This window comes from the organism of the source record quoted next, unplaced genomic scaffold (assembly GCF_019419815.1).
Source record: "Pyrus x bretschneideri cultivar Hongxiangsu unplaced genomic scaffold, Pyrus_bretschneideri_v1 Contig66, whole genome shotgun sequence".
NCBI lineage: Eukaryota > Viridiplantae > Streptophyta > Magnoliopsida > Rosales > Rosaceae > Pyrus > Pyrus x bretschneideri.
Window position 1 is genome coordinate 1,025,632 of NW_025999805.1, and position 24,868 is coordinate 1,050,499.

Genomic DNA, 24,868 nt, shown 5'->3' on the forward strand with positions numbered 1-24,868 from the left:
TAAAATCTGGCTAAGAAAATATTTGGGGCAAAATTATGCCAGATATTATTTCCTGAATTTGGTCAAAACGTTGATTAGGTAAGCCTGATTCCGCGTGGGAGCACTTGATATGTATTTAGTCAATTTCAAAACTCAATCAGGAGTCTTTATTTTGTGGAATTTTTTGCTTCTAATTCTTATTTATTATTGATTTAAATTAATTATATTTTAAATACTGTAAATTATTGATAGAAATGAGTTTCATATTATAAGATATGTTCTAATATGCGATTCAGAATCACCTACCAATTTGTGGACACAACTATAATGTTTTTCATTTGTTGAGTATGCATTTTTTTTAGTTGAAGCGGTCGAATTTTATTGACATGATTAATCTTAATAGAATCTTTAAAAAGAACATCCGGATAAAGTTTGGGGTTCCAAAATAAATAGAAATCTTACTTAAAAAATAAAGTCATCATAATCAATTGCTTATAAATTATGATTATTATTCACTCACTTTTTATTGTAAATATATCGTTGTATAAAAAAAAAAACATGTTGATTTGCTAACTGAACCAATCAAATGGGGGGCATCCATTTAAGCTCGCGTGGTCTTGACCTCACACGAATTGAGCAGGAGTATAAATAGGGGATCCTGTGGGAGGGTTTGGAAGGAAAGAGAGTGAGAAACACAATATTATTACGGAGGACATGAAGCAAGGTATTGTCCTCCAATGGGTTTCTCTACTCTCCATTTTCACACTCTTTTCCTTGTCTCAGTCCTTCGACTACGGCGAAGCTCTCTCCAAGAGTCTCCTCTACTTTGAGTCCCAACGTTCCGGCCGCTTGCCCCACAACCAACGGGTCACCTGGCGTCACCATTCCGGCCTCAACGACGGCCTAGAACAAGGGGTCAGTCATCCATTTTATCATTACAAATCTTCAATCATATTCAACATGTTAGTAGCTCAGTTGGTTAGCATCCATCAATCGTAATTATCGTTTAAATAAGGTGTATACGTGATTGGTGTGATGCATTTTGTTTGGCGTATGTATTCATGTATATTTTTCAGGTAGACTTGGTGGGAGGGTACTATGATGCTGGTGATAATGTGAAATTTGGTCTGCCAATGGCTTTTACAATAACAATGCTCTCTTGGGGTGTAATTGAGTACGGCAAACAAATGGAGGATGCTGGAGAGTACAATCATGCCTTAGAAGCTATCAAATGGGGGACTGATTATTTCATCAAGGCTCATACTCACCCAAATGTTTTGTGGGCTGAGGTAATAATGAAATAAAACTGTGGAAACATCTCACAGTCTGACTTGTTATTAGAATTTAAAATTAAAAGTGGTATAGATTCAGTTTGCAACATAATATTTCAAACCATCAATAACTTCGAGTCCTTCAATAAATTTATTGCGTATATGATTGTTAGGTTGGCGATGGATCTACTGATCACTACTGTTGGCAAAGGCCGGAGGACATGACGACCTCTCGACAAGCCTACAAGGTCGATGAGAATCATCCCGGATCAGATATTGCCGGTGAGACTGCGGCCGCTACAGCAGCGGCTGCCATTGTGTTTAGGAAAACCAACCCACATTACTCTGGCCTACTTCTACACCATGCACAACAGGTAACATATTTAATTAGTGTGATGTTGCCCTATATACAAAAATATACAGGTTGATACACATCTATGCAAGGGTTGGTGTGCTGGTTACCAAAGTATAATGGTATTGGTCAAAATATGCACTTTCAAATATCTTTTACAAATTTATTCAATGTCTTTAACATTAATAACTAATCAGGGAATTGGATTTGTTGGCAGTTGTTTGAATTTGGTGACAAATATAGAGGGAAGTATGATGAGAGTATTGAAGTGGTGAAAGGGCACTACACATCTTGGAGTGGTTACATGGATGAGTTGCTTTGGGCAGCTTTGTGGTTGTACAAAGCTACAAACAATGAGGATTATTTGAACTATGTTTTGAACAATGCTCAGTCTCTTGGGGGCACTACTTGGGCCATGAAAGAGTTCAGCTGGGATGTCAAGTATGCTGGTGTTCAAATCATTGCTTCAATGGTAACTAAACTTAACATTTACTACGTTTATATACTACAAGAAAAACCGACAATAATCGCTAATATTAGTTGTACATTATGCTATAAACTGTGTACTAGTAGCAAATAGAGTGGGTAAAAAGCATATCAGTGGCTAATGGGTTGGCAAATAGTAGGGGTTTTACACAAGGCATTTTGTGAAAATAATCGATTGTCAATTTTTCTTGTATTGCTAATTCTTTTTTGCTAAAAGAAATTATAATAAGTTCATGCTGCATAGATTTTCATGATCCAATTATGTATTGTGAGGCTCATAATGCAACAATGCCTCACCGTAAATATTGCATCTAAGACTCCAGTTACTTAAGCCAACGAGCTTCGGGATCCTCTATTATAGATGTGATTTACCATGTGCTTACTCATATTTACAAATATTTAACTTGATGGTTTCAATTCCTTAGCTCTCACATACGTTTTCTTTTCTAGTTTCTAAGGGAAGAGAAGCACAAGCAACACATGCACATACTGCAACAGTACCGTTCTAAAGCAGAGTTTTACATGTGTGCTTGCCTTGACAAAAACAATGTAACCAACGTGCAACGCACCCCAGGAGGATTATTGTACATCCGCCAATGGAACAACATGCAGTACGTTTCAAACGCAGCGTTTTTACTCACAATATACTCTGATTACATCCAAGCCTCTCATCACAATCTTACTTGCGACAAAGGACAGGTGGGCCCACAAGAAATCTTATCTTTTACCAAATCACAGGTTAATTACATTCTGGGGTCCAATCCAACGGGCATGAGCTACTTGGTTGGGTATGGACCAAAATACCCTCGAAGGCTGCATCACAGAGGAGCATCCGTTGATTCGTATAAGAAGAACAAGGGTTTCATTGGGTGCACTCAGGGGTACGATAACTGGTATGGGAGGCAGGGTCCAAACCCTAACGTGCTTGTTGGGGCACTGGTCGGTGGGCCTGATGGCAACGATGGATTCAGAGATGAAAGGTGGAATTACATGCAGACTGAGGCGTGCACTTATAATACTGCAACATTAGTGGGAGTTCTTGCTAAATTGGATAGATTAGAAGGTGATTATCTGTCTCCTAATCAACCATTAATAGCTTCAAGCTAGCTAGTTAATAAGACGTGTATGTATGAAAATGTCTTTCAATTGGCCTCATAATTTTGATAAACAACTCAACATACAGTGCTATATCAATGTATAATCATATATACTTGTAAAAAAATGTATAACTATATATACAAAGAAGCAAATGATGGAGCAATAATAGAAAATATGGAAATGACACAAGAATTCCAATAACAATAATTATAAAGAAATTCACAACATCAATTATATATGAGATTAATATAAACAACTAGAGAGAAAGTTAGAAATACTAACAGACTTAGAGATTGAGTCTTGTATAAATGCAATGTCTAAAAGACATAATTTCGCATCTACTCTTGTGCTTGTAGTTCGGTAGGCATCTGTCTCACATGATTCAACAATCTATAATCTGAAGTCAAAGCACTTCAATGGATGTGGATGTGGAAGCCTCTGTCTCACTTGAACCTACCCTAATGAATACTTATCGGATTTACTTGGTGACGCAGTGGATGTGGAAGATCTTGAACTGTTCACTGCAGCAATAAACCGAGACAATAAGCAACACACATCTCTTATCCTAATATATTACAATTCATACGGTTGTGTTCATTTTGGTCCTAAACAAATCCCAGATTCATGAGAGCTTTAGAGAATTTAGTCATCTCATACTCATAGAAACGACCCACTTCTACTCTCATATAGGTGACCATTGATTAAGAATAATCTGCTATATTCCTCTTCTTTATAAGATATCACTGTCATTATAAGTATAAATATACACCCCAAAAATTCTGCAGACAACACACTTCTACCATCATAGGAATGAGGTATATAATGTGTTAACTTCTTAGAATCATGCCCAACCAGTTTGCCTATTGAACTTAGACCATGGGATCTCCAATCAACTAAGTTAGGTTTCCGCCCGATTGATTCATTAGTTATGTTGGCTTTATCCTCATTTCCCTCGATGATCAACTTACTCTCTAGTCAATCCTTTAATATTGGATCCACGATGTTGACTTTCACTATGTTGTTATGAAATTATATTTCATATGAGAGTAGTCGTTTGAAATGTCAAGTCCTTAAAATTATATTAGGACTTAATTACTAAGTAATTGGCTAACACTTGGGTAAACTCCCCCACATTTAAGGTATTTGTAAGAAGGTCTCTAACCTTGCCATACCTTAAACAATTACTCATTACAAGAGATGACATCTTGAATGTCATTCAATTAGCAAGTTACTTATAACAAACCCCAAGTGTTCTTTCATAATTGTGGTTGTTTTAATGATATCACTCAATTGATCATTTTTACGTACTTTAATTAGGAAGCAATGAAGACTATATCTTCTTATAATTAGGGCCTTAATGCCTCACTAGCAGTTTTTGGAAAAGCACCTATTGGCTTTCATCTTTTAGCTTATAAGATTTCAAAATTGACATGGGTCTCAAACCCCCCCCACACAAGAATGTTATCGCTCTTTTTGCCTCGGCCCCCACAATTCAATCGTCATCTTTCCAAGACAATGTTAATTAATTCATCTCAAATGAATTATGGATTTCTCAAGTAACTTATATACTCTTGACTTATGGCAACACTCGGTTTTTAGTTGCCATGAAATAACTCGTCTTGAAAGAAGCATTAGGCCATAATCATTCTTGGCACTGCAAGGTTACATCTCTGTGGTTTATGGCATTGCGTTCTAGTGCCTTCTGCCAAGTGGTGCATCCTTTTAAAAACCTCAAACATCATCTAGTATATCGCATACAAGATTATAGAACCAAACATGCAATTGTTTTGCAGTAATATCTTCTAATTATCATCAACAATTCCCACAACTCACTATATATACAACCAACTACCCCTTATCTAGCCCAATGATCAAATTAAATCTTTCTATGTAAATTGGAAATATTCATGTCTCAATTTCATCATTAGATGCAGGGATCCTTCCTTCTTGAAGAGGGTTAGGGTTTACGTCATATACAACTTATTCTATTTCCAATATCTAGCCACTGCTTTATGAGAATTGTCATATTTTTTAATTATTGCATAAAGAAAAATTTATGTCTTTAGATTGATGGAACAATAATAGAAAATAGGGAAGTAACACAAGAATTTCAATAATAATAGTCATAAAGAAATTCACAACATCAATTATATATGAGATTAATACAAACAACTAGAGAGAAAGTTAGAAATATTAACAAGCTTAGAGATTGAGGCTTGCATAAATGCAATGTCCTAAAGATAGAATTTCACGCCTACTTTTGTGCTTGTAGTTCAGTAGGCGTCTGTCTCCCATGATTCAACAATTTATCATCCGATGTCAAAACACTTCAATCCTCGGACTCTGATGAACTTTATATATTCCGTACTCTCAAGACATGACTCGGAAGACAAACGAAGAATGAGAGAAATAGAGTGGGGAAACCTTATTTCTCAAGAGTAAGAATTAACATTTTTTTCTTCTATTCTTAATGATAATGGTTTTATGAGTTTATATAGAACCCAAGTACTTCTTGTTAAAGAGATGTAACTTTTCATCTATAAGTATACATCATTTGACAAGGGAATGCACCTAAATAACATAACCTTTCTAAGAAATATGGTTAACACTATTTTCCATTCAATTATTAAAATTATATATTACAATATTTTATACTATAATATATAATTTCCAAAAGCAAATACAATGAGGAATAAATTAATGAAGTTTTGTCGTGAAATTTCAGCACAATAAAAGCTAGTCACTAGATGCGAAAATTACAACTAGGTATCAAAATCTGCCGCAAGTATATATGTAACGTCATTATATTCATTTGAGTCGCATCTAAGGCCTTTCTTCTACCAATTGAGACAACTAATATGAGATCTAATGCTACTCAATCTAGTTGTTAATTGAGTGAAACAAACATTTCTTCACAACAAAGATAATGTGGTTGTAAGAATGATAGCACAAACTCAATAAGCTGGAGGATAACTTATGATATTAACGGATTTTAGATTCAACTCAAACTTCCAAGATTTTGGTTGGTCTTTGTTCTTTTTGTGCTTTCTCACTGATTTGGCCTTCATGTATTTGATTTGAGCAGAATTAATATGTCTTAATTTTTATGTCAGTTACTGACCATTTTGTACCAACTTATGAGAATGTAAAGGCGAAAATAGGTGCAGTGTTTACCTAGTGGTGGAAAATGACCACGTCTATGATTTGTGGTGTGGGTTCGATCCTAACCAATTCTCCTCCCTCTTAACTGCTAACTATTTAACCCACTAACACAATCTTTCTAGGCAAAAATGAAAACAACGTCATCCTGCAGCAGAGAAGCATAATAAACCATATGTAGGGATTTCAACCAAACGAGACCTTAATGTTTTTGAATTTCTTTAACATTTTATTTTATTTTCTTATCCTAACGTCTCCGCACTAAGAGCTCCCGGCGACGATAGAGGAACCAACCGCCAGCCGCGCCGGGGCGGCTTTCAGTTTTCTAATTTCAATTATTTTTCAATTAAATTATATAACAGGAATTTGAATAGAATATATTTGAGGATAGGGATGAAACTGGTTAAAGATATTATGGTTTTGTTTAAAAAAAACACACACACACCTACACCTGCATTTATCAAGTGGATTATAATTTAGAGGGTGTATTCAATTGAGAATTTGAGACTTTAATGGATTTATAAATCCATGGATTTTTATGGACTTTAATTGATTTGTAGAGATTCTATATAAATTTTGATTCAATTATCTCGAAATCTCATGGGGAGAGGTGAGATTTGTGGAGGCTTAAAATACACTACGAAATCTCTCCATTTCTCTCTAATTCCTCAACTTTCACAAATTTTTTAAAATCAATTTCTAATTGAATACACCTGAAATGTTATAAACTTCTTTAAAATCTTAATTGAATACACTCAGATTTCGAAGGATTTTAATAAATTATCTTAAAATTCTAATTGAATACACCTTGAATTTCAGAGAATACTTAAAATCCTGATTGAATATCCTAGATTCATTAAAAGAATTAAAATCCCTCAAAATTCTAATTGAATACACCCCTAGAGGAGGTTCAACCACAATTGCAATTGCAACCAAAGAAAACAAGCCTTGAATTGTTAAAGATTACAAATTAACCAAACAAATTATAAACCTTAAAAAACAAAACATATTTTTCTAGTCCAAATCAAATCAAATCTTGCTTCAATCTCTTCCTTCCTTAAGCTCTCTCGCCCCGGATTCTCCTGGCAAGTTGGACATCCTTGGGCATGATTGTGACGCGCTTAGCATGAATGGCGCACAGGTTGGTGTCCTCAAACAACCCAACAAGGTACGCCTCCGCAGCCTCCTGCAGTGCAAACACAGCGTGGCTCTGGAAACGAAGATCCGTCTTGAAGTCCTGCGCTATCTCACGAACCAGCCTCTGGAACGGCAGCTTCCTGATCAGAAGCTCTGTGCTCTTCTGGTACTTGCGGATTTCTCGGAGAGCGACGGTTCCATGGGCGGTATCTGTGCGGCTTCTTCACGCCTCCGGTGGTTGGGGCTGCTTTCCTATATATCGTGGCCGCAAGTTGCTTCCTTGGAGCCTTGCCTCCGGTGGACTTGCGAGCAGTTTGCTTTGTACGGGCCATCTCGAAACCGAAATTAGGTTTGGAGAAGATAGGAGATTCTGTTCTCAGAAACTTAATTCGCACCTGTCGCTGTGTTTCGTCCGTGCGTAAACTATATATAGTGCTCAAAGAGGCGGTGGAGTTGTGGGTCGCCTCGTTTCACATTTACTTTTTTTGTCGCGCTTTCTGATCAGATGGTCATTATATCCGCCTTTTGTGTTTTTACGACCCTTAATTAACGAATGGGATGTCATATTTTGCCTGTGCCACGGATTGTGAAACTAAAACAGTCGCCTCCTATTGGTCCAACCTTTCCATGCACCCTCCCAATCCAACCCAAGTTTAACAAGACTCCACTTGGTTTAAAAGCGAATTAGGTTGTTGGATTCTTTGGAGGTTCTAGATTCATCTCCGAGGTAATACGATACAGCGCTTTCGTATTAGATGGATGTGTAAATGTGACGAGGAAAGCATGAAAGGCTGAGAGAGCTATTGTGTTAATAGAGGATCATCCGACATCTGCAGGAACGAGTAATTTTGGCTGATGACTGGGTCGAAATTGCAGGGAGGTGTAAATCGGAAATGCTTGATCTTCATATCAATGTAGATGAAGAAGAATTTTTCCAGACTCCGTCAGTACCATTTTGCGTCTTTCATTGTGCGTCTCTAAGGACTCTACTGTTGCACCTTCAGTTCTGTAGTTCCTAATAAGCCCTCCACATTTTCCTCTAGTCTGGAATGCTTGGACTTGAGATATATCGAGACAAGAAAGGGGTTTCTCAAAATGGTTATCATCTTCCTGCAAATGCTTCTATGAAGATCACTTCTGCAGTTCCTGAATCTGGAGAACTGTACGTGTGCACTTCCCCTAAATCCGGAGAAATGTACTTGTTTAAAAAGAGTTGATCTTCTTATGGTACGTGAAGTAGATGACGCAGGGAGCTTGGTTGAGGTTCTTCGCAGTATATGCAGGGTTAAACATCTTACTCTAAACCAACAGATTGCCATGGTAAAACGAAATTACTCTTGTAGCTCGTTTTTTTACTTTTGAAAAAATATTTAGTATGTTTAGGTGGACTATCATCGATCTCTAACTGCATAACAATCAAAGTTGGGTAATTCATGTACCTTAAGGAAGAATAAATTCATGTTTATGCTTTTAGTTTGGTTTGAAATGTTTGTCAGGAATGCTTTGCCAAACGTTGAGAGCTTAAGGAAACTGACAAACATTGTTGAACTGTAAACCATAATGATTAAGAATCATTCAATCGACTGGATTTACCAAAATATAACGATACCATTCGAATTGATTTTTGGGTTTCTTCCTTATTCTATTAAGTTTTGTGTTTATAACTTGTATGTTCTGGCTAAGGAAGGTTCCATGCCAGCACCAGAGAATGTTTCTTATTTGTGTTTGCAGATTATCTGTTTCGTGATAACCTAGTCCCGGCAGTGGTATCTCTTTTTAGACTATTGCCTAATTTGAGTACTTTGGAGATAATATCTTCGGATGGTGGGAAGCCGACGCAAGTAAAAGTCTGCACTCCCTCCATCCCTCTCCCTCTCTCTCTCTCTCTCTCTCTCTCTCATTTTTCCATTTCTCCTTTCTGGAATCAGATGTAAATGATTAACCAAAGAAATCTAATGTTATAAGGATGGTAAATATAAAAGCAAGAGGATGTCCAAAGGCAGGGTTTTGTTTGAGGAATCATAATGTACTACTAGTTGACCCTGGAGTGGACACGGCTTATCGCTTATGTGTGAACCATTTCCAGAAATCTCGTGGTTCCTACCCATCAGTTTGACAAGCCTGGCTCAGAAATCTGTGTATACAACTGGTTATACCCCAGAGTTAATTTGCCCTACTCACGCCATTTAAATCGTCCAAAAACAATAATGCAAGAAACTGTAACTTTGAGGAAGGTGGCGTACATTGCATGGTGTGCTGAAGGACGATTCCAGTACGAAAGTAGGGTGGCAATTCCGAACAGACATGGTAACACGACTAAACTCAATTAACGTACTCACATAAGTTTTTTTTTTTTTTTTATGGATATTTTTTAATTGATTTACATTTTGATCACAACACGAATACGAGATAAGATATAAATAGTAACTCGAACACAACCTGATTGCCACCTACATGACACATTCCGACCAGAGTCGAGGCATGCTGGCCGTTACCCCAAGGTGACGTAACCAAAGTGTGAATGATGTAAAAATGTGGATAAATTAAAACCAAAACTAGAACTTATTTAACTAATAAAGTGAGTGTGCAGTAGTGGGTAGAACCCATAAACTACAAATGTTCAGAGCATAGATAACAAATAGTGCAGTCGAAACTAGAAAAGTACTGAGTACACAACTAGAAATAGTTCCTACATTAAATAGAGATATGTTAGAATCGCTGGGTGATCCTTGTGTGCCACAGAGTAGGTCGGCTATTTAGGACTTGGAGGGGCGAAAAACAAAAGGGTGAGTAGGCACAAAAATAAAGAGTCGGGGTTACTTTGGGCATCCTGCAGGGTGATGTGATTGACTCAGGTATACTTATAATCTTTGATGCCATGATTAAATAACGTTATAAGAAATGTTGCACTGTTGTGAAATGCCAAAATAATCCTACGAGATGCGCAAGTAAGTTTATTATGTTGATTAGAATTATTTCATCATTATGGCATGCTTATATTTATGTAGTTTGCTCATCATTGTTGCATCCCGATGTTAGTGCTCACCCCGGGCCAAGGCCAGTCCTTCACGTGTATGTTCACCTCCGCACCGCACGCTCGCCTTGGATCCAAGTAGGTGCTAGTCTTGTCATACAGGTCGCATTAGGTGACTCTGACTCGAAGGTGACCGTGATTATCGCCAGTCTTCACGTGATCGTAGTACTAGAGCATATATTATGATTACACCTAGTCCTGTCATACAGTTCGCATTAGGTAACTTCGACTCGTGTGCTAGCATAGATTGATGAGCAATAGGTTCAATCGTACATGTCACATTAGGCGACTCCGACTAGTGTGCTAGCATAGGTTGTTGAGCACCTGATTTTACTTATATTATTGTTGAGATTTGTGATTTTGGGATGTCATGCCTTATTTAGGTTTTGCAGGCTATGGTAAGTATTTTCATACTATACGTAGTATGTATATTTTGGAATCTATGTATGTTTTACGATGAGGAGTTATAACGTTTTCAAAGGTTTTTATTAAAACTTTATTTTCAGGCCCACTCACCTTTGTTTTTCATCCCTCCAGGTTTTAGTAGCTAAGCTTTCATATCGATGAGGATTCTTGGCAAATCTTGGGGTAGACAATTACCTTCGATGGTATAATTTCTCACTCTATTTTACTGTACTGTACTTATGCTTTGTCATCACGTGTAAAATGGGTTCATTCCTGTTCACAGTGCACTCTTGTATTTAGACACTTTTAGGTTCAAATTTATTAACATATTCCACCATACTACATAGTTATGACTTCATCACCTTCTAAGTGTTGGCAACCATAGCTCGATTCGGAGGTCAAGTGGACATTCTGGGTCAGGGTGTGTCATACATATATACAACAAATTGAGAAACAAAATGTACTCGTTATTTCTAGGTTTTTTGTTTTAGGTTTAACAAGAGATTTTTCAATGTAATCGGAACACGGAGTGGTACACCATGTATCATTATGTAAATGATGGGATATGTGTGTTAAAAAATTAATTACTTAAAAAATAAAAAATTTCACCACTTATATAAAGCACATGGTGTACCATCCGTGTTCCGGTCACATTGAAAAATTTCTCAAGTTTAACTTCTCAACCTTTTTGGTTGATTTTACACACACATCAATTTCTTAAATAGAAAACTAGATTTTAATCCCTAAATAAGATGAAGTTTAGAAATTTTTTTTATAGAAGATTAAAAATTGATTTTAGTCCCTAGGCTCTATTTAATGCCAGCATATGTATTCAATGTCTTTCTTTTTTATTTGTAATTTTATGGTGTTCAAATTAAATTTTATGAAAATATTATCAATTTTAATTCTTATTATGGTAGGTAACTTATATAAGAAAATATTTTTGTAGAGATTTTTAGGTACACTTATGTTTTTGCATATTTTCTTATGTGCCACTATTTCACCACAATATATTTAGGTATGAACATTTCGTTAGGTATGGACATTTCGGTACACTAGTTTAGTATAATATATTTAGGTATCGACATTTTGGTACACTAGTTTAGTATCATATATTTAGGTACGAAATTTTTCGGTACACTTATGTTTTTGCATATTTCTTACGTGCCACTAATTCACTGCAATATATTTAGGTGCGAACATTTCGGTACACTAATTTAGTAAGAGTGCTATTAATCCCACCCCATTTGTGTTATTTCCACACCCACTATAAAATGATACTCTTATTGACAAATTTATCCTAATATAATATGACCTTTAAAGACCTAAAGACCAACCAATCATGTCTTGCCACATAATTATTAGTTATATTGATTCTTTTTAAACAAATTATTAGTTATACTGATAAAAAAATAAAAAATAAAAAATAAAAAACCTAAAATATCATAAATAAGAAAAAGAAAAAAATATCATGAACCCCACAAGCTTTCCTGGGGAAGGAAGTTCAGAAATTAAACTTATCAAGAAGAGGGTGAATTTGGACTTGACAAAGAAAAGCCTCGAGGCTCACAATAAAGCGCATGTTGTGGAAGGTGTGATCAAGCTTCACCAGAGAGTAGAGCAAGTTAGTCTTTAAGACTATTATAATGTTGAGATAGATGAGAAGATAAGCTCATAGTCCATATTACATTAGGGTACTCACAAATCCGACACTCATTGAACTCCGATTGTGTTTGGTGTATTGGAACAATTTGGATACCTACCATATACTGAATTTGGAGGAATTTAATGTTAGGGAAAGTCAGTGCAGCACCAAACTATGAGTGAAGCTCTTCCAATTTAATCACACTCTCTCTTGTGTGGTTTGAATTCAAATTGAAAATGATAGAAATTAGGTACTGGAGCGGTTTTCGAGACGTGATAGTGCTGCGATGGTTGGTGACATAGGAGGGGCGCTTGGTGTTGGGGATTTGGGGAGTCGGTTGTGATGAGTCTGTAAATTTTTTGGGGAGAGGGCTGCTACTGGTGATATTTGGAGTTCTTGGGTATTTTCATTTAGTGATAATTGTTTTTTTTTATTTGTAATAATTTTTTTAAAGCAAGAAAGAATTGAAAAAGAAATATGTAGGGTTATTTTAGAAATAATGGTGGGTGGGAAAAGAGTTGATGTATTTTTTTCACTTTTTATGGTAAATATAAGGTGGGTGGAAAAATAAGACATTGGGGTGGGCATATTACCACTCTTTAGTAAAATATATTATGATAGGGACGTTTAAGTACACTAATTAAAGCAAGTAAAATAAAATTAATGAATTAAATGTGTATAATAATTATAAATTTTAATGTAATGACATTAAATAAGATATCTATTAAATATTAAAACAAAAATATAATATGAATTTGGATTAAGTACACATTAGAGGATTAAAATCAATATCCAATCTAACCCAAGGTTTTTATTGAATTTTAATCTTCTTCAAGGATTAAAGTTCAAAAACCCCTTTCTTAAAACATTTTAAATAAGGAAAAATTACACACAAAGTATACTTTTAATACTTAATTTTATATTGAGACAACACTTTTTAAACTTTCAAGGAGAGACAAAAGTTAATACATGTGATAGATGACATCATTGCCTTTTTTTTTTTTTTTTTTTCTTTTTTCTCTCTTGAGTGTAAGTTACACAAATACCCTATACAAATTGATTATACTAAAAATTGCCCTTTAGCAGTTGGAGGATATGAAAGTGAGTCTATAGTTAAATGTCTCTTGCTTGGTAATTTGTTCATCCCATCTCCGCGTACATTCGTTTTTTCAAGATCAGACATTTTTTCCTCTGTTATGTCATCGAATTAGAATTTTATATGAATTTTGAAGGAAACAAATTGCCAATAAGACTTCCACCCACCCACCCCACTTTGTTCCGCTGTCGGCAAACCGTCAATAAAACTTCCACCCACCCAATCCACTACTGGCACTCCCATATCTCATTAGTCCTTACCCTAGCCAAGCCCCTTTCTCTCTCCGTCTAAACTTCCACACTAGGTTCATATGAGAGGTTTTGATTCAACTCTCTACTTATCACCACCTTTCAAATTTCAAATGTACATGGAGACATCAAAATCAAGTTTGATTACTGCACGCTGTTTTAATTGGAATCTCGTAATTGGTTTATAAAATTAAACTGTAAATTATACAAAGAAAGAAAAATTAAGAAACGAAAATTGAAAGAAAAAAAATGAGTTAGTTTGGTGGTGGTGGTGGAACCATTTTGGTTGAAGGTGGAGACTGTGTTGCAATCTTGCATAAGGACGGTGAAGGGTGATGGAGGTGAAAACAATGGGCCCAAAATGGATAGTTTTCTAGTTTTTCTTATTTTTATTTTACTTTTCTTAAAATGGCCTCACATTGAAATTAAATACTTTAAGTTGCGGAACAGGTGTCTAGCGACTCGTGCATGACTCTTTTTAGCTGCGAGTTTGGCTGGCAATTCTCTTTTTAACATTTACGGTGATGAAACAAAATATTTATATTTACAGGTTATATTGATTCTGCAAAAAAGACAGGCTGAACTAATTTTACAAAAATATTCAAAGACGGGTTGAACTAATTCTACACAAAATGCAAAAATGATCGAAGGACGAGTTGAACTGATTATACAAATATAGTCGAAGTGGGGTTGAACTGATTTTGCAAAAATAGTCGAGGGGGTGAACTGATTCTGCAAAAACGATTGAGGGTGAGTTGAACTGATTCTACAAAAATAGTCGAAGACGGGTTGAACTGATTCTGCAAAAATGGTCGAGGGGTTGAATTGATTTTGCAAAAATGATCGAGGACAGGTTGAACTGATTATGCAAAAATAGTCGAAGACGGGTTGAATGTTGAAGATGGGTTGAACTGATTTTGTAAAAATAGTCGAGGACGGGTTAAATTGATTTTGCAAAAACGGTCGAGGACAAGTTGAACTAATTCTGCAAAAATGGTCAAGAACTGATTGAACCGATTGAACTGATTCTGCAAAAATGGTTAAGGGAGTTGAATTGATTCTAGTAATAAAAAGATATAAACTGAATTTGCATATAGTTTCAAAATTGATTATGCAGAAATAGTCAGGCATAAGTTGAGTTTTTAGCACATATTAATTTTATTGGAGTTATGAGGGTTAGTTTTTATTTACAACCATAAAGCCTTGGGGGTATGGTTGATATTTTAAAATATTGTTTAAATATTTTTGGGCTGGGCTTTAGTAGTTTTTATGTTTTTGTCTTCATTGATATGTTTAAACACAAGTAGAATTCATTGAAATATAGTCAAATTTTTTGTCTCTCTATATAAACTCCCATAATAACGAAGCCAATATTTTAAAAATTAAACATCCATGAAATCACAAGCATTAAGTGGATGTTATTATAGCGAAAACAAATATTGAAGCTAATTTTCACTTATGGTGATCTTTTAAGATCTAAATTCCTAAACCAACCCCTTTTAGCCACCAAAATTGATTGACAAATCGATTTAGTTATTCAGCCAAGTTGCACCTAAAATTGCTTGACAAAACAATTTAGATATTCAGATCTCCATAAATGTCGTAAGAGTCGATACCCACTTTAATATTTGTCCGTGACCTAGTAAATGTATGATAATTTTCAAAATTTAAGATAGTTATGTGGAACATTTTGAACGATTTTCAATTTAGGATCAATTTGAAATCACAGTTGTCGTACTTAAACCCTTTTTTATCGTTTAACCCTTCGTTTTATTGCTCAAATTATACCAAGGTGTACAAAAACAACTATGCTAGGCGCTTGGTGACTTTCTTATGTAAAAAACCTACTACATTACATAGTTTTGAAACACAAATAAGGTAGCTCTCTGCCTCTCTGTTTCTTTTCGGATGCAAATTATACATGAATATATGATTTAATTTAGTCGTCATGTGGCCTCCTTTTGTAGTCAGCCCCGGGCTCATGTTCCTTGTACCTATTCTTGACAGAGTCGACGTTAGAGTCACCCACGGTAGCTTCCTCTGTCCCATCGTATGTCTGGTCCACTGTCTGGCTGGCCACACCTTGCTCCGCCGCCTTCAGCTTCTCCTCGGCCATTCTCTTGAACTCCTCAGCCGTAGAAGATGCTCTCTCTTCTATACCTGTGTAGCCGTGGTGCTCTCCCTTGCTCCCTTGGCTGCTATATCTCTGAATTCAAAATTCAGATAGCATAGCAATCAAGTTCCAATTCCAACACTGACCAGAATGAAAAGTTCCAATTCCAACTGATTCACTCAATCATATACAGTACAAATATCACCACTCAATGAATGTTATCTTATTTTGATTCAAAAGATAATTTTTCTTTTGATTCGAAATGTATCATAATTCATGAAATTTAAATTCAGAACTTGCTACAGTAAACCAGGAATATTGAAATAGTACAAGTGATTTTGCATGTCGCCTCATGCACTTTTTTGTTTGTTTAAAGATGTAAAATCAACGAAGAATTAACATAGATTGAATAAATTAGAAAAATCGACAAAAATAAAGAGGAAAGTGCAGAATAAGAAATCACGAAGTTCAAATCATTTCCTTATTAAGTAATTTGCTTAAAAAAATACAAACTATAGCACAATTAATTAGTTACTTTGACGCAAAACATGTGTGTAAATCATTCATAATTTATGAAGTAAATGAACAAGTGATGAACCGAAACTAACCTGCTTGGTTGTGTAATGACATGCTGCTAATGACTTCAAAACTGTGGATCTTGACCTTGATGGGAAGGTGTGGAGGGTAAAAATACGGCCTGCCATCTTGAAGTCGAACGCACTAACTAGCTTTTGATGTACTAATTTTCCAGATTGCAATAAAAAGAGAAGGAAAGGAAGTGCCAATATATGGATGAAGGTCAGAAATGCAATGACAATAATGCAGAGGTAAATGCCAATACACGCGTCTTCTCTTCTGAGTCATGTCAGTGATTTATATAGACACGTGGTCCTGTGTAAATTTGCCATGTCATTTGAGGCATGCAAACGTTGTGATATCTTTTGTGTCCCTTAGGATGTGTGGAAATTTGGTCCCTCTTTTGATTAGTGATCAGAGGATTAACAACACTTTGTATGAAAATATCTTAACCATGCATTACCCCACCACATTAACAACCCCAATTTTGAACAAAATTTGGATTTCGAAAGTGGAGGCCAGATATTTCGTAAAGTGTGGTTAGTATTAAACATAATAGTTTTGTTGATTGTTTTTGAGATACTAGAAGTGTAAATGGTTTATGTATTTAAAGCATCCTCACATCCTCACTTAGATGTTTTTCGATATAGAAATGAAAATTTGGCATGCTCAATTATTGATAGATTTTCAACTTTAGATTATTTTCACATTTGTAGTTGGGGCAAGAAATAAAAAATTATTGCTAGATAAATTGTTGAGGCTGAGCTTTAAGGGATTTGGAATTGACATTTGTTGAATCTCACATCGGCTAGAGGAAAAAGAGAAAAGCAATTTAAATAAAATTATTTCACTCTAACTAACATCGAGGTCTTTTGTAGTAAAACCTCACACCTGACTAATTGTGCATGTGATAATTAATAAGTTGGGGATAGTATCGGTGTTGATAGAGTGGATCCCTCAGCCCGTCGACTTGAAAAATTCAACATGGTGTCAAAGTCAGAGAGCAGCCCGTACTACCACGTGATGGGTGGACCCCCTTGGCCCTACGCGATGATGGTGTGCCCCTTGGCTCCACGTGGTTACCGATGTGTGGATCTCAAAAATTGGGTTGGAGACAATATCGGTGTTGATGGAGTGGGGCCCTCGGACCGTCGACTTGAAAAATTCAACATGGTATCAGAGCCAGGGAGCAGGCCCTTACTGCCACATCATGGGTGGAGCCCCTTGGTCTCGCATGATGATGGGGTGTCTCTTGGCCCCCGTGTAGGGTGAGTCCCCTTGGCTCCACGTGGTTGCCGATGTGTGGATCACAAAAATGGGGTCTCACGTACGGGGGCGTGTTGAATCCCACATCGGCTAGAGGGGAAGGAGAAAAGCAATTGAAATAGATTTCCCTATTCTAACTAACACCGAGACCTTTTGTGGTAAAACCCCACACCTAACTGATTGTGCAGGTGTTAATTACCAAGTTAAAGGTAATATCGGTGTTGTTGGAAGTGGGCCCTCGGCCCGTCTCTCTGATAATTGTACAACATTCAGTTGGGATTTGGACCTCAAAAGCTTACGCAATTGAAATGTGGTATAAGGGTTGCGATTGATATTGTTCACAATCTAGTGCAACACGATTAGCCTAAAAATGTTAAAATAGATAGACATTTTGTCCAAGAAGAATTGTAACCTGGATTAATATGTTCACCGTTTACTAAGCGAGGATCAACTGGCAGATTTGTCCTCCGTTTCCTCATTGGTGGAGTAGTAGAGTTCTTAATTTTTGGAATTGTTCGTGCGTAAATTTGTAGTCTTAGTTTGGTCACCTCTCTCTTCTAGAATCTAGAGTCCTGTGTGCCATGTGAGATAGTTTGGTTATTTGGTTCTCAAATTGCAGTTCCATGCAAGGAAATAGGAGCTGGGGCTTTCATGTTTTGACGATGCTGTTAAGAGCACGAACGATGCCATGCACATGTACGTTTATTTGTCTATGCACGTAGCCCATATTATTGATGATCAATTTCTTTCATGCGATCTATATGTATTTGTTTTTTAGTTACACTATTTAAGCCCCAAGTTTAAGAATATACTAGGAATGTACATAAGAATTTATTTGTAAATATCCCATTCTATGAACTAAATAGATCCTAAGAGGAACCATTAAACTATTTATTAAACTCTAGAAATCCCCCTAGATCTTTTGTTTGATGGAAATCCAAGTGCCATATGACCGATCTTCAATCTAAATTAATCCTCCCTTGCTAATTTCATGTCACTTGAATTGATGATTCATGGAATTATTGACTACTTCTACTGCTTTTATTAACATACTAGTGTAGAATAATTCTAAATTAAGGACTTAACTTTGATAATTCAATAATGGTGGATAGTTTGAAGCTCTTTTTCTCTCCTCTTTGGTTAAGGCCTGCAAAATGAGGTGAAAAGTCGCCTAAACTGGGACCGCAGGTTCTAACAGTAGACGATTGGATTTGCATGACTAAATTTTGACTGTCGCAATTCAAATGTTCAAACACGTCTTTTTATAGAGTTGAGTTTACATAGACAGGGATAAATATCTATTCCTTTTAGATTTTGTCCGGTGTGAAATCTTACCCTCATGCTGACATGGCATCCTGTGAGTGGTCATACTCATGCTGACATGGCATCCTGTGAGTGGTCATACTCATGCTGACATGGCATCATGTGAGTGGTTTATTTTCAACCATTTGGATTCCCGCAAGACTTGGGAATGAAGTTTCGATTCTTTTGTCTAATTTGCATTTTAATTTTTGTATTCCCTTCAGGCCACGATTGCAAGCATAAAAAAACAGATTCCATGAGTGTAAAACATGCAAAATTACACATAAGCAGAGAGAACACTACGAAACGTCAATGCCAGTAAATGGCTTGTCTACGAGGAAAAAGGACAAAAAATTCCAACCGAATTACCACTTTATGTGTACAATACATGAAAATACAACACTAATACCCAATATAAATACTGTATATCACGAAATATACGTGAACACTCGGACGGGGAAAGACAGAGGGTATAGAGTGCACACAAGTTCCAGAACTTAGTCCTGCTAATAAGTAGGGACGTTTGGATCGACCTCATGCGCCCAGCCCTCCAGTCCTCCGATGATGTCTTTGGCCGATGTGAAACCCATCTGTGGAGATACTGAACAGCCCTTTGAGAATCGTTACCCCTTCTACATATTACATATACTTGCCCACCTGAACCAGAATCAGTACCCCTATGGTCTTCCTTTTCCTTTAAGGCTGAAGTTATTTCCGGTAACCGAGCTTCCAAACGTGGGAGCGGGATGTTTAAGGAATTGGGCAGAGAAACAATCTTGAAGTGATGTTCTGGACGAACGTCGACCAAAACATGTGCCTCGCCACTAACTAGTTTCTCCTTGTACTCTTTACTATTTATTCTGGAGTCTGGCTCAAGTAGGTTTAACTTCAAAGGTAACTGCATAGAGCAAACAGCAATATTGTGTTTGTGACCAGAAAAATATACCAGTTCTCATTATACGGTGAAAAATCCAATTATACATTTAAAAATCAGATACTTCAAAATCCTTCAAGAAAAAAAAAATTATAAGACAAATATTTACCGGAGTCAGTGGAGACTGAGTGAAGTTTTCATAATCAAATTCTTGAAACTGCTGCTTAGAGAATGGTGCATTCTCACCACACACTACGCACTGCAGTGACCTTCCTCGAATCTTACCTGCAATGAAAATAAAATAAATAAAGCACACACCAGCAGAAAAATGTGCCATATCTGATGAGCGAGAGAACTCAACTGTGAAGCTAGTTCATTTTCAGTTCTAAAAGAACAGAACAAATCCAGATACCAAAAAGCGAGGCAACAAGTCCAGGTAGTAGGATGATATCCATCTTCTTATAAGACTTTGGTACAATTTGATTTAAAATTGAACATGTAATCTAATATTTAAAGAATTGAGAGGTGGTAAGGGGAAGGAAGGACGAATGGTCATTGTGCAGGAGGTCCATTGGTCCAAAAGCCTAAGGGCTCGTTTGGATGTGCTTTTAAAATAACTGAAAGCGCTCACCAAATGTTTTTGGAAACAATCCTTAGTAAAAATGCAAGTAAATCCTGAAAAGCACATAAAGTGCTTCCTGGAAGAAGCACATAACTGGTGCTTCTTGCTGAAAGCACTTAAAGTGCTTTTGGAACCCAAAAACATTTTCTCTAAAAGCACTTTTAGCCATTTTAAAAGCACATCCAAACACGTCTTAAATAACTAACATACTGAGGTTACACTAATACAAAGCCACTCTGGCTTCAACAATTCTTGTTCCAAGACTAATGCATTCATAAAATCAAAGCAAATTAAAGTCTAGGAATCACAGCTGGAAGTAATGTCAGGTACAGGACAAAGAAGCATACATTTCGTATCCGTCCTGAAAATGCATCAAATAAAAGCATGCGTTCTGAGAGTGGTTCGCCAACTCCACTTGCAATCTTAATAGCTTCTAGGGCTTGGAGACAGCCGATGACACCTGGAACTGGAATGATAGAGGAGTAGTAAGAAAGAAGGACTTGGTTTCTCAAGCAAGGAATGAAATACTACGTGAGATACTTTAAATCAAACAAGATATGAATGATGATTAAACTCCGGATTACCAAATTTCCTCCTAACCACTATGCAAGTCATCAAACTACTCTCTCTTCATAAAACATTTCACTTTGTACTGCAGCAGACTGGGAATATTAATAGGCATTTTTCCAGCAGTTCATAACTTTGTATTCCATGATTTTTTAATATAAACAATTTATTGACATACCAACGCCTAGGACACCAGCATCAGAACATCTTTGGCATGCGGTTGTAGGTGGTGGAGTTGGAAATAGGCATCGATAGCACGGACCACCATTGTAATTGAAAACTGTGAGCTGCACAAATATATTTGGGGTAGATACTTGGAATCTTTAACATGATAAAATACTGCAAATGACAATTATACTACCTCATTATAGACAATCATATATTACAAAAGGACCAAATAAGATTTCTACACAATGTACCTGCCCTTCTAATCCCACTGCAGCACCAGATACAAGAGGCTGTAAGAGTATATATGATACCCATTAGTACTTAGTGGAGAAAATTGAATAAATGAGTAAATGGAAAGTTAAAACAATACAAGAACAGCCTACAAATCCATACAATTATATATACATATACTTATATGTTGCAACCATGAGCTAGTAATGAAAAAGGTAACACATAGTGCCTTTGTAGCATCATCTCAAGGAGCCAATGTACCTTCCCTATCACCACACAACAATCGCTAATCATGTAACGACTAGGAGCATTGTCCGTTGCATCTACGACTATATCATATCTTAGAGATGTCAACAGTTAAGGATGATACAATATTTCAGCACTTTGGGACCAAAAATTAGTATGTAGGATTGTTTGTAAAAGTGTATCTCTGAATTACAATAAAGAAACAAAAGAGAATTAAAAAAGTGGAAATTTTCAAGGATACTTGCTCATAATTTCCAAAGCATTGGATGTACGTAATGGTTCTTGGTACTCCACAACCTGAATAGTGGAGTTAATCCTGGGATATGAATCCATGTTAGAATGATGCAAAATAATTATGCTAAAACAGGAGGGTTTCAACCAAATAAAAAACAGAAGAGTTTTCCTGTTAGAAGCAATTGAATGAGTGGACACAGCACAAATTTCTTTCCAACAAGCTTCCAACTCATTGAAAAAAAATTACCCCCTGTCCCTGTCCACAGCCGCCTCCCGCCAACTCAACTGCTAAATACCCCCTCCTCTCTTCCTCTCTGGCTTTCTTTTGGGAAGAGAGGAGAGGGGAGGGGGGGGGGGGGGAGGGGGGGACAAGGGTAAAATTGGAAGTCTAAAAGAAAAAACTTAGTGCTCGTTTACTCATTCACCTTCTGAGTGTTAACAGAAGCCCTCAAACAGAAATTTTAATAGAAAACAAAGGTTAGTGTATCGTTTGAAATACTAATTCAACATAGGTCATTCATTTACGCTGAAAAATAACCAAAGACAAACATACGAATGACAAGCCGCTGCAGCAGATTTCACTTTTGGCTGACCAATAAAACCTTCAGTATGGATAATCTAATAAGAAAAAAAAAGAAGTAAAAATTCATTAATAAAGTGAAAAAATATCCACATACATTCGCTCACGCACAAACTCTGCCTAAAAAACACACTTAAGTGTGGCTCCCAACAGTAATTTAACTGAGCATTACCAGTCAGCATTGATAGCTTATATACCATTAAATACATGATATTAAAGTTAGTGAACAATATGAAGAACAAGAATAGGAACATGATTTCCAACTTGTACCTGTCTGTGCATATTATTGAGCTCAACCACATCATGATCAACGATCCCCAAGCGGCCTAAAGATACAGTCCCATTACAAGTATACAGTTCCCGAAATAATAAGAGTTCAATTTCAGTTTCATGGTATCAAATCATCATAAATACAGTATCTATAGCAGCCATTGTTAAAATCCCAATTATCTGGAAACATTACCAACACCACAGGCTGCAAGATACAGCAGAACAGGCGAGCCTAACCCTCCAGCTCCGACCACCAAAATCGATGACTTCAAGAGCTTTGACTGCCCTGAGCCAGTTAGGATATAAGTCCAATTAGAAAATCTCAGCCATTAAAAAAGATGCAAAAATCATCTCATCGTTTACATAGATGTTATATGAATTAATTACAAAGCTCAAAATTCATTCTTTCATCTCAATGCCTCAACTTTTATTTATTTTACAAGAATATGAGGCCTCGTTTGGCATCTAGGATTGAATTGAAATACATAACCCACTAATTCAACAAGTATGTTGAGGGAAGAAATAAAAAACTGTGTCCAACTTGAATGTCGAAGACAGATTACTCATTAAGTAAACTTATCCATTTCAATCCCCAAAATGGTAGAATTACAATGGACAAGTTTCCTACCTGTCTAACCCCTTTAAATCCCACAAATATAAAATCATTCACCACTCCCTTTAATCCACCTTTAATATAAATATAGTGGATTATCCATTCCAATTTAATTCTAAACACAAACGAGAACTAAGTTCTTTTGTGACAATCATTTCGTTTTAAGTTTATAGTTTTTTATCTTTGATTTTTAGTTTTCAGTACTGAAAATAGTTATTAAACAAGATTTAAGTTTTCAAAAAATTAAAAATAAAAATTGAAAACGAAATAATTATTAAACGGCCTCTAAAATTACTACTAGAAGTGAGCACTTTTGGATAATTCTAGACCCTACTTACATTAGAAAGGTTATAACTTTGTAACTTATGCATGCCATACATGTACACATACACGCACATGGGGACTTGTAAAATTACCTTGGACTCCGAAAGATGGGAGCAAGAGGTGGCGACTGTAGCGGTGAATCATCTGAGGCGACAAATCGTGACCATAGCCCGAATCAACGGACGGTATATGGGGAGGACAAGAGCCATTAGAAACGCTGCCGTTCGGTTTCTGAAGGGTAATCTCTCGGAGCTGAGCTTCGAGGGCCGACATTTGGCGCTCTATTTCGCTCTTACTGGCCTTCAAGTCTTGGAGCTGGCGAAGAATCACAGAGGCCTCACCGCCGCGATCGGAATCCATGGAATCGCAGTCACACAGAGTAAAAGCTGAGCTGAGCAGGGAGCTTTGGAGGTTTGGAAGAGCCGGTCGCTGCGCGCGAGTCTCTGCGGGTTTTGTCGATGTTTCACTTATAAGGGGCAATCCTGTCATTTGGCTCATTCGGTCAAGCCGTCGCGTCCTTGACGCCGTTAAAACTTAAAGCCCTCTCTCTCTCTGGTTCTCTTTTCTCCCATTGTGCAAAGGGTGGCGTATGGTTTCGCTTATAAAGGGCAATCTTGTCATTTTCAGTAAAAATATTATTAAAAATAAAAAAATTATTTAATATTTTTTAAATATTAAAATAATAAAAATAAAAATAAAAATAAAAATAAAAAAGCCATCCACTTTCGTCTTCCCCCACCTCCACCCCCTTCTCCCCCCACCCTCTGCAGCCTAGAAAGAAAGAAAGAAGAAGAAGAAGAAAAAAATCCATCATCATCTTCACTGACCCCCTCTTCCCTACAACCCACCCATTTCTTCCCCCCTCCTGTCTTCCCCTTCCCTCCTCCTCCGCACCCACCCTTGCACTCACCCTCTTCCCTCCTCTACACACCCCACTCCTTAAATCCACACCCATTCCTCCCATTTTCTCCG

General features: G+C 36.6%; 3 protein-coding genes and 1 pseudogene across 4 annotated transcripts; 1 reads left to right on the forward strand and 3 right to left on the reverse strand.

The window, feature by feature from the left end:
* The first annotated feature begins 674 nt into the window (after window positions 1–674).
* LOC103951408 (endoglucanase 11-like) lies at window positions 675–3,341 on the forward strand. 2 transcript variants are annotated; one of them, XM_048573353.1, is made up of 6 exons: window positions 675–894; window positions 1,056–1,268; window positions 1,424–1,624; window positions 1,820–2,074; window positions 2,539–2,699; window positions 2,788–3,001. In XM_048573353.1, exons 1-6 carry the CDS (start codon window positions 694–696, stop codon window positions 2,861–2,863), a joined length of 1,107 nt encoding a protein of 368 aa, XP_048429310.1. In that variant the 5' UTR covers window positions 675–693; the 3' UTR covers window positions 2,864–3,001. The 2 variants fall into 2 exon arrangements, with proteins under 2 accessions (XP_048429310.1, XP_048429309.1); XM_048573352.1 differs by having other exon boundaries at window positions 2,539–3,341.
* Window positions 3,342–7,191: 3,850 nt separating this feature from the next.
* Window positions 7,192–7,865, reverse strand: LOC103951407 (annotated as a pseudogene).
* Window positions 7,866–15,656: 7,791 nt separating this feature from the next.
* On the reverse strand, window positions 15,657–16,814 carry LOC103951406. Its single transcript, XM_009362762.3, has 2 exons — window positions 16,632–16,814; window positions 15,657–16,116 (listed from the first exon to the last, which is right to left on the reverse strand). The coding sequence occupies exons 1-2, from the start codon at window positions 16,725–16,727 to the stop codon at window positions 15,850–15,852; spliced, it is 363 nt and encodes a 120-aa protein (XP_009361037.1). The 5' UTR covers window positions 16,728–16,814; the 3' UTR covers window positions 15,657–15,849.
* A 2,657-nt stretch (window positions 16,815–19,471) lies between these two features.
* On the reverse strand, window positions 19,472–24,430 carry LOC103951404 (adenylyltransferase and sulfurtransferase MOCS3). The gene is given in 12 exon segments (XM_048573356.1): window positions 19,472–19,762; window positions 19,765–20,065; window positions 20,211–20,324; window positions 21,008–21,129; window positions 21,409–21,517; window positions 21,650–21,688; window positions 21,891–21,969; window positions 22,117–22,191; window positions 22,663–22,727; window positions 22,960–23,015; window positions 23,153–23,245; window positions 23,989–24,430. Coding segments are annotated over 12 exon segments (1,548 nt in total). The 5' UTR covers window positions 24,395–24,430; the 3' UTR covers window positions 19,472–19,673.
* Window positions 24,431–24,868: the final 438 nt, after the last annotated feature.